Source organism: Misgurnus anguillicaudatus, chromosome 23 (genome assembly GCF_027580225.2).
Source record: "Misgurnus anguillicaudatus chromosome 23, ASM2758022v2, whole genome shotgun sequence".
Classification (NCBI taxonomy): Eukaryota; Metazoa; Chordata; class Actinopteri; order Cypriniformes; family Cobitidae; genus Misgurnus; species Misgurnus anguillicaudatus.
Genome location: NC_073359.2, coordinates 10,327,529 through 10,338,095, shown reverse-complemented (window position 1 = coordinate 10,338,095; position 10,567 = coordinate 10,327,529). Strand labels below are relative to the sequence as shown.

The 10,567-nt window shown below is 34.1% G+C and overlaps 1 protein-coding gene across 1 annotated transcript; it reads right to left on the bottom strand.

Annotated features, from left to right (window-relative positions):
• Positions 1-4,284: 4,284 nt before the first annotated feature.
• Positions 4,285-9,165, bottom strand: fetub (fetuin B). The gene is made up of 7 exons (XM_073861315.1): positions 8,869-9,165; positions 7,797-7,911; positions 7,632-7,718; positions 7,360-7,526; positions 7,149-7,262; positions 6,938-7,021; positions 4,285-5,161 (listed from the first exon to the last, which is right to left on the bottom strand). Exons 1-7 carry the CDS (start codon positions 9,085-9,087, stop codon positions 4,346-4,348), a joined length of 1,602 nt encoding a protein of 533 aa, XP_073717416.1. The 5' UTR covers positions 9,088-9,165; the 3' UTR covers positions 4,285-4,345.
• Between the last annotated feature and the right edge of the window lie 1,402 nt (positions 9,166-10,567).

Sequence of the window (10,567 nt, the reverse complement as noted above, 5' to 3'; positions counted from 1 at the left end):
GTGTTTAGTTTTATCAATAGTGTTGTACTCTTGAGTTATTTGCAGCAAGTTGTATTCATATGATAATTGCACCGAAAACATTTTTATTGGAGTGTAAAGTAAAAATCTATTTTCAGTGTTAAAAAATAGGGATGTGAAACTGAATCGCGACATCGACTTTGATTTATTTTGCAAAATCAAAAGGTAATTCAATGTTGATTCAACAAATCACAGTAGATCTAATTGGAGATATTATATTTTAGTGACCCAAATTGCTGGGTTTAAAGCATTTGCTAGTGAATGGTATGCATAGGCGGAGCTTGCGGGGGGCATAGCCTCCGATTGGCTAAAAAGAGTTTGATAAAAATAAATTATATTCCACAACAAATATACATATTAATTTAGATTCTTGTACATTTTAAACTTTAATAATGTGCAAAACAATTGTTAATTTTGTAATAATATATGTATTTAATCAAAACGTAGCGCTCGGTAAGTCAGTTATCCAGCTGTCCAATCACGATGAAGGAGAGGCGGGACAAACACTACATCGACCAACCGGAAGATCTTTTCTCTACTACAAAAACATAAAATTTAATATATAACCCAATTTCCTACCACAATATGAATACGCTTTGATAAAACAAATTCTATGCAAAATCCGATACTTATAATACAGAAATTCAGCGGAGGTTTGTTCTTTGAGGTTTGCAACCAAAGAACTTAAGCGCCCTCAAGCGGTCATTTTAAGGACAACACCTGACGCGTTCAGCCTTCGGTTGAGTTAATTTTATCTCAAGAAATTGAAAAAAATTAGTGACATAATGTACTGTTTACTGCATATTTTACTTGTGTTTTGAATTCAATTGTGTTGTGTTTAGAAGTAAAAAACATATTGAAATGAACTAACCCAGAATTTCTTCTTGCTGTGTATATATGGGTAAGGTAATAAAGTTCACCCAAAAATGAAAATCTGTTATTATTTTCTCATTGTCATGTTCCTCTAAACCTGAATACTTTTTTTCATGAACACAAAAGAAGATATTTTGATAAATGATGGTAAGCACACAGCTAATAATTAATCATTGACTTCAAAGGAAAAACAAATACGATGGAATTTAATGGGTTCACCAAAACTCATACAGGTTTATAACAACATGAGGGTAAATGATGACAGAATTTTCATTTTTGTGTGAATTATCTTTTTAGTCTCCTGTTGTTTATATTTACTGTCAAACTGTAATTCATCATGATTTATGTGAACATGAGATGTGATTTTTTACAGAAAACTAGATAAAAATGTATGAAAATGAAAAATAGATAAAAATAAAATAAAAAAATAAAATGTTTTTATGTATAATATTAATACTTTGATTTGTGAAATTACTCCCATTGTAACCGTTTTATTATAAAAAGCGATCAAATATTAAGCATCCTAAATCATAATGAATTATACTTTGACAGTAAATATAAACAACAATTATGTTAAAATTAACAGGCTTAATACCTTTTCCACTATATACACTGCAAGAAAAATCCCATGCAGTGTTTGTTAATTTAAGGACATTTTATTTATTAACTTTATTTTATTTACGCAATTCAATGCCCAATTCAAAACCCAAGTTAACACAAAACGGAAAATTCATAAGCAGTGAACAGTAAAATTAACTTCACCAAAGACTGAAGGCGCCAGGTGGTGTTTTAAAAATGGCCGCTGGAGGGCGCTTAAGTGCTTTGGTTGCTATTACACAAACCTCCGCGTAAGTTCTGTCTTATAAGTATCAGATTTTGCAGATAATTTGTTAAATCAAAACGCATTCATATTGTGGTAGCACATTGTGTTATTAATCGAGACGCTATATTAAATGTTATGTTATTGTTCAGTAGTAGACGAGAGATGTTCCGGTTGGTCGATATAGTGTTTGTCCCCCCTTTCTTTCATTGTGATTGGACAGCTGGATAAGTGACTTTACTGAGGACCACGTTTTGATAAATACATATTTTTACCAGATTAACTATTGATTGTTTTACACCTTATCTTACAAAGAATAAATAATGTTTTATTTAAATTATATTAAAAGGTTACACTATTTTTAATAGTTAAATAACATGATTATGATTACAATTATAGTAAAGACAAATTAAAAGTAAAGGTAAATAGCGTATAGTCCGCAAAGAGTTCAGAGATCATCAGTATTATAACATATGCTGTGTGTATTCAATATAGGCCTACCAAATAAATGTAATTAACTAATACATTTAAGTAAGCTTCAGGTCAAACATGTCATTGCATTAAAATAGAAAGAGACTCAAGGACCATCTTCTGATCAAGGAAATGTCCTTAACCTTGCTTTTATCAAATTTGGACACACCTTCTACACTTCTGCGATCAAGTGGACCTGACAGTGAAATAACTTAGGACCCGAGTAAAACGACAAGGTTAAAAAACTGAATTGCTGCCATTTTTTAAGTTATTACTGAATGTTGGAGCCAAAATGTAGTTTTTTATTGCACCACCAGAGGGCGCCATGGATTAAGTGGAAATACCTGTTAATATAAATTAAGTATTGAAAAATAAAATAACTAGGAAATCAGCTGGCACCAAGGTTATTTTTGTAAACGAAAACTAAAAAATAAGACTAAAACTATCAGCTAAAAACATTTTCCTTAACTGAAATAAAATGTAAAATTACAGATAATGAGGTCAGCCAGCATAAATGGTACCTCTCCTTACATTAATACAGATTATATAAACAGGCAATATTTGTTTAGATTGTAATTAGTTTGTTTAAAAGAAGACATTTCAGGCTTGCTTTAGATATATGTGTATCATGTTTGTGTGACGAGTATTCGCGGAGTTTTAATTGATTTTTGTAACATGTTTTGAGAGACAGCTGGAGGAGACACAGACGTCCGTAAGCACACCCTGTTTATTTTCTTTATTTGACAAAAACAAAAGGTTTACACTTACCTATCTAGTATCTAGTAAGAAATAACTTATACTCCGACTCTAAGTGACTAATTAATGTCATAGACCTAAAAAAGAGTGCTTGTCAATGTTTAATACCCTTTCGAGCAGCAAGAATGGCTTATATTTCCAAAAACATGCATCAATCAGACAAGCAAAGTGCGTCCGTCGCATGTCAAAGACAGTTTTTATAAATATGGACTGTGCCGTGGATTTTTTCATACGCACACTTTACGATCAAATCTGTGCGTACACTCTAAAAATGGATGGGTTACTCTTGACCAACAATGGGCAAACATCGGACAGAACACATGCCGGGCCAAAAACTGACCCAATGCTGCGTTATTTTCACCCAACTGCTGGGTTATTATACCCCATTGTTGCATAACAACAACCCAACATTGGGTCATTTTTGACCCAACATGGGGTAATTTTTAACCCAACATGTGCTCCGTCCCACATTCACCCATCATGGGTCAAAATCAACCCATCCATCTTTAGAGTGTACGCACGCTTATAAATGAGGTGTGCAGAGTTCAATTTTGATAAATATGTCTTGACACATACTTGACAAATATGTCTCACTTTCAGATCATTAACTCTTTATCCGCCATTAATGTGTTAACTCGCCAATTAAGAGAAAATGCTTCCCTGCCAATGACAAGTTTTTCTGGCAATCCGTATTTCCGCTATTATCCACCAGGTGGCTCTCTTACCCAGCTAATAAACCCGGACGTTTTGCCTTAGGGCGAAGAGTGAGAACTCTGTGTGTGTTTTGATCTTCGCTCTGAATCTGATCTTTATCAAAAGTCCTTCACAAAAATGCAATTATCTCAGGTTTTTGTTTAAATTTTTTTCTTTTTGAAGAAACCTGAAAGGGGATAAATATTTGAGAGATGAAAAAAAAGAACAAATTAAGTTTTTTTTAAAGCTGAGGGTCTGTTCTTTTATTTTATGTTTTGTTTGTTTATATATTTAAAAAAGAACATTTTCTGGAAGGCATTAAACTTTTTGTGAAAATCATAAAAATGCTGGTGCTGGCTGGCGACTTTAAAAAAAAAAGAGTTAAGCATCATTTAAAAATAAACATGCTACTAATAAAAATGACAGATAAGAAATAACAAAGAAGGTTTTACACCTGATCTAGAGCTATCTGAATTAATACATTTCTCAATAATAAATCATTTCAAATTTTTAATTAATAAACAAACAAACATTTCAATCTGTTTTATATATGACAAATATTAAATAATGTGGTCACAAAATTGACATAAGTTGAAGTGTCCCTTCCATTTTAGAAAATAATTACTTTCATCAGCAAATGACCCAAAACACACTTACTTGTACAAGTGTTTGTTTATTTATGACACTGTACAAACATAAAATATTCACAGGGCTCTACACGGTAGGTTTGAAGAGAGGGTCCTCGCTGAAGACCTGCTTTAGGATGACATTTTGAATGTTGGACTCTGCGGGACACTCAGGGGATATAGTGCTTGGGAAGGGGTGGATGAAAGGTTCCATCTGTCCTGGAATCTGGGGGTCAGGGTGAGCAGGGAGGGTAGAAGGTTTCTCGGGTCCCGCAGCAGGCTTGTCAGGGAAAGATGGAAGAATCATGGGCTTATCCACGGGTGGCAGAACATTGACAGATCCCTCAGGTTTTCTCGCTTTGGTTCTGCTGTCATGGTCGTGTTGGTGGTGATGATGTTCATGTTCGTGGAGGTGTCTGTGTTTGTGGTCGTGGTCCAGGAGCAGCTCATGGTCGTGTTCATGGGTCTCATCTGTTTTGTGACCATACTGGTGGTGTTGGTGTTCCCATTCATCCTTGTTGTGCTCGTGGGCCTTAGCGTAGTGGGTGTGAACGTGTTCTTGGTCATGAGAGTGATCATGGGAGTGTGTGTGTCCATGACCTTTGCCATGCTTGTGTGGGTGGTGGTGGTGGTGGTGGTGGTGGTGGTGGCTGTGATTATGGGGTTTTGTGTGGTCAAGGGCATGGTCATGGGAATGGTCATGGGCATGGTCATGGGAATGATCGTGGGCATGGTCATGGGAATGGGGATGGCCATGGGAATGGGCGTGGCCATGGGAATGGGCATGGTCGTGGGAATGGTCATGCGCATGGTCATGTGCATGTCCAGGAGATGAGCCAGTGTTGTTGTGGGTGTGGTCCAGTTCTCCCCCCTTCAAGTGTTGTCTCTTCTCCTCTTCAGATGCCTCAGTAACATAAGCAAGTGTTGAATAAGTTACAAAGTGGATATTAGCAAAAAAATAATATTTAGTTTTGATATTAAAATATGCTTTTGGGGCAATTTCGCGAACAGGGTACAGATTAATCCAGGACTGGGCTTTAGTTATATTAGGACTTTTAAGTCGTTTTATCAAACATACATGACAAAAAACAAAATTGCTGTGAATCCCCAGGTGAAAAAGAAGTACACTCCCATAAAGTAGGCTTACTTAAAGTGCTCTATTTTTAATATATTAAAAATTCTTCTTCAGTACTTCTTAAGATAATCTTAAGAACATCTAAGTTCTCTGTGCTGTTTTGAGACACCATGAAAATGAATTAAAATGTGCTAAAATGTATTTATAAAATGTTATTCGGTACCACTTGTAGTAAACTTTGGATGAAAGTTGGGTTCAAGTTTAACTCTTTCCCCGCCATTGACGAGTTATCTCGTCAATTAAGAGAAAAACTTGGCATAAAAACATAGATGTTTTTTCAGTTAACCTGCAATACCGCGATTATACACTAGATGGCCTAATTTATGAAAAAACTGAAGCCAAAATGTTATTTATTAATTTTAAACTCTGTGTATGTTTTGATAATCGTTCTGAATCTGATCTCTAACAAAATTCCTTCACAAAAATGCAATTACTTCAGCTTTTTTCTGTTTCGATTGTTTATTTGCTTGTTTGAAAGCAGAGGGTCTGGTCTTTCATTTGATATATTTGTATGTTTATATATTTTTTAAATAAAATTTTCCTGGAATGCATTTTGCAAAACTCTTGTGAAAATCACAAAAAATGTTGGCGGGCAACTTTTTAAAAAAAATGTCTGGAGGGGAATGAATTAAGAAGTACTAAAGACTTTTTTGTAAGTAAAAAATTAAGTAGGGTACAAACTGCCCTTTGCTTGGACTGGCTGAAAAATGTAATAACTTGTTTGGCTCTTGAAAAGCTTACATATCCAATAAGGAAGAAACCCTCTGAATTTTTTATATATTTTTTGTTAAAAATTGAGATATTGAAGAAGCTTTGCATGTGTAAAATTATAGAATGTAAGATGTGGTTATTTTTATTTTATTTCATTATTTATTTTTATTTTATTATTTAATTATTTTTATTGCCTGGGGTAAAGTTTTTTTTTAAATATTTTGTAAAATCTCAATAATACCGAGCCCCTAAGGTGACATTAGAGTAAAAAAAATCTAAAGTTTAGTTTCATGTGCTCACGTGAAACTTTCATATGCTCACGTGAAACTTTCAAGTGCTCACTTGAAAGTTTCATGTGTTCACACGAAACCTTCAATTTTAAAAAAAAGTTTAGTTTCGTGTGCTCACGTGAAACTATCGCGTGCGCACCCGAAACTAAACGCGATGGTTTCACGTGTGCAGGCGATAGTTTCACGTGTGCACGCGAAACTAAACTTTATTTAATTTTTGCTCCATGTGCCCTTAGAGGCTCTGTACACTAAAAACATGTTCTACAAAAAAAAATATATATATAAAAAAATATATAAAAAAGTACAAAATTAGTGCCTGAAAATAGAGCACTTTAAGTACATTATGTAAGTGTACTCCTTTATCGACTGGGTCATATTTTCAAGATTTTTTAAAGATTTTTACATTTTTTAAAAATTAAGGCAGCTCAAACATGAATTTTATTCTGGGACTAGGATAAGCCGTGTCTGGGAAACCCCACCTATATGTTAATGTACAATCAACAAATTATGAACTTATGTCATTGTTGAAAATCAGTAGTCTTACCTCAGGCTCAAAGATTTCACACGTAACACTAAGATGTTCCTCGGGACCTCTCATAATGTGGGAAGCTTTGCAGAATCCTTTGTGCTGAAATTTTCAAATATGTAAATATATAGATTCTGTAGTGCTAAAATGTATTTATAAAAGAATATAAAAATGTAAATGTATTTTAAATGGCAAAGAAAAACACAAAAATGTTTTTCTAGCGACTTACCGCAAACTCACATGCCATCATTTCACATTTAGAGACGTCAGCAATATCGGTTTTGTTAGAGCAGTTTGTCTCCTGAATGGTGAACTCCACAAAATAAAATCGTCCGAAACCATACTACAAAAAATCGAATCCATTCAGTTTATGATAACATTTTCTATACACATTAGTTACAGTAGTCAAACTCTTATGCATATATTCATATTATTCTTACCTGAGCAGAAGATCTCGTAACTTTCAGAGGAGCAAAGTAGTTACCCAGTCCACTGTCTTTATTGTATTTCTCCATTGCCATCTTCATAGTCTTCAAGATTTCTTCATGATCTGCAGGTAATTGTGTGGGGCAGTCTGGGCATCGTTCTATAATTTTGCTGGCAGGCACTGCCATTAAAGGACAATTTTTTGAATTATATGCTTTTTTCAAAGTTATGTTAATTTTAGGCTTATGTCAATAAAGTCCAGCTGTGCTTGGCATTTGGTTGTTACCTGGTCTCACAATGCAGTTGTATTTGTACAGGCGGTTTACCCTGTGAACTCTGTTCATGTAGATAACGGCCTTACACTGTCCGTACAGTGGGTTGAAACAAAAGGTTATAACAACTTCTAATCAAACAACGTGTATTTACTAGTTTTTATGAATAAAAAGTCATACTGGGTATTCTTCAGTGCTTCGGGTTACACAGTCTTTCCAGTTCTTCTTGCTCAAGACATGACACGTAGTCTCCAAAACATCAAGAGTAAGATAAAAGACAACCCCGTTCTCACCCTGAGAGAGAGAGAGAGAGAGATTCAGTCAAGTATTAAAACTGCTGCTGGGCAAAGATTAATCGCGATTAATTGCATACAAAATAAAAGTTTTTTTTTGCATAATATGTGTGTGTGTGTACTGTGTGTAATTATTATGTTTATTTAACCATACACACATACATGTATTAATTTCAGATTTTTTATTTATATATAATTTTTTTTAAATTTATATATAATATAAAATATATAAAAATATAAATAATACATGTAAATGTTTCTTAAATACATACATGAATGTGTGTGTATTTATTTATACATAATAATGACACACAGCACACACTCTTGTTTTGTATATGCGATTAATCGCGATTAATCTCCAGCACTAAAAAATATAAAGGTATAGTATATATATATATATATTTGTATAAACCTTTGACTTGACTAATGTGCACTGCAAAAAATGATTTTCAAGTAAAAAAATTCTTAGTATTTTTGCCTTGTTTTCAGCAAAAATATCTAAAAATTCCCAAATCAAGATGCTCTATCCCGACGAGCAAAACGACCCAAGAAAAAAAGTCTAGTTCTCAGACCAAAAATATAAAATTTAAGTGATTTTGTGCATGAAACAAGCAAACAAAATCTGCCAATGGGGTAAGCAAAAAAAATCTTGAACATTTTTCTTAAACACTAAATTCAAGAAAAATTTGCTTACCCTATTGGCAGATTGTTTTGCTTTTTTTATGCACAAAATCACTTAAATTGTATATTTTTGGTCTAAAAACTAGACTTATTTTCTTGGGTCTTTTTGCTCATCAAGAAAAAGCATCTTAATTTAAGAATCATTAGATATTTTTACTTAAAACAAGACAAAAATACTAAGAATTTTTTTCTTATAAATAATTTTTTGCTGTGTAAAATAAAAATGTATTTTATTGGTTTTGTTAAAACAAGAATTAGAAAATAAAAAAGACTCACCATGCATCATCTGGTGGACATTACTGAGGCGATCAAGGGTGAAGACGTAGCCTTCTTTGCGGTCCAGATTGATTTGATTTAAGGCTTCTGTGGCAGCACCGCTAGCTGCAGCATCATTACAGGATCCTGGGGTCAACGTGTCCACCGGAGCCCCGCGGACACACAGAAAGACCATCATCAATACCACACACTGCTTCATGGTGGAGCTGTGGTTGTTCATCCAGACACAGCAACAAAGTCTAGATGGAGCATGCAATCTTTTATACACGTCCTAGAGAAGGCATGACTCAACCCCTGACCAGGTCAGTACACAAACCTATCTCTCCTAAATCTCATGATTCCGATTTAATCAAAATCACAGCTTCAGTCCACCCACTCTTATCATTGGCTTCCCAAATGACCAATGATCAAATCGATTAACAGGGCATGTTGCAACATGCCGTAAACCCACATGAGAGATTTTCTAGGAATATGAAATGTCATGGGTTTCAATAATAATAAAAACCCTATAACTAAATCTGTTTGACCTACAAGTATATCAATTCCTAAAACAGTGATGTATACAGAAAGTTTATGTAAACAAAGCTTATGTGTTATGCTTTAAATTCACATAAATTTATAAAGCACATTAAGGTTGACCAAAGTCCCGCACAAAGGCAAACATAACTATAAATACAAGAAATACCAAAAATCATGCAGTAACAAAAAAGACACAATAGTAGTGAGTAAAACCTGTGAAATAAGTTTTAAGCTTGGATTTAAAAACAGAGAGCAAACTCTTTTTTTAATGGAATTTTGGGCCATCTACAAGTTTATTTTACCTAAAACGACCCAAGAAAATAAGTCTAGTTTTTAGACCAAAAGTATCACATTTAAGTGATTTTGTACTGAACCCCTAAGGGGACGTGAAGCAAAAATTAAATACAGTTCAGTTTCGGGTGCACGCATAAAACAATCGCTTGCGCACATGAAACAATCGCGTGCTCCCATGAAACTTTTGCATGCACGCATGAAACTATCGCGTTTAGTTTCGCGTGCTCACGTGAAACTATTGCGTGCGCACGTGAAACAATCGTGTGCGCACGTGAAACTTTCGCATGCACGCATGAAACTATCGTGTTTAGTTTTGCATGCTCACGTGAAACTATTGCGTGCGCACATGAAACAATCACGTGAGCATGTGAAACAATCGCGTGCGCACGGAAAAGCAAAAGTTTCACGTGCGCACAAGATAGGTTCACGTGCTCATCCGATAGATTCACGTGAGCACGCAAAACTAAACTTTAGATTTTTTTTACTCCAATGTCACCTTAGGAGCTCTGTAATTTTGTGCATAAAACAAGCAAAAAATCTGCCAATGGGGTAAGCAAATTTTTCTTACATTTTTCTTCAATTTAGTGTTTAAGTGTTTTAGTTTTTTGCTTAACCCATTGGCAGATTTTTTTGCTTGTTTTATGTACAAAAGCACTTAAATTTGATATTTTTGCAGTGTTCTTACTTAGTATTTTTGTCTTAGAAAGCAAGTCTAGTTTTTAGACAAAACATATCAAATTTAAGCAAATGTGTGCTTAAAACAAGCAAAAAATCTGCCAATGGAATAAGACATTTTATTTGCTGAATTTTTCTTGTATTAAGTCAATTCAAGAAAAAAATTCTTATTCCATTGGCAGATATTTTTTGTTGCTTGTTTAAGCACAAAT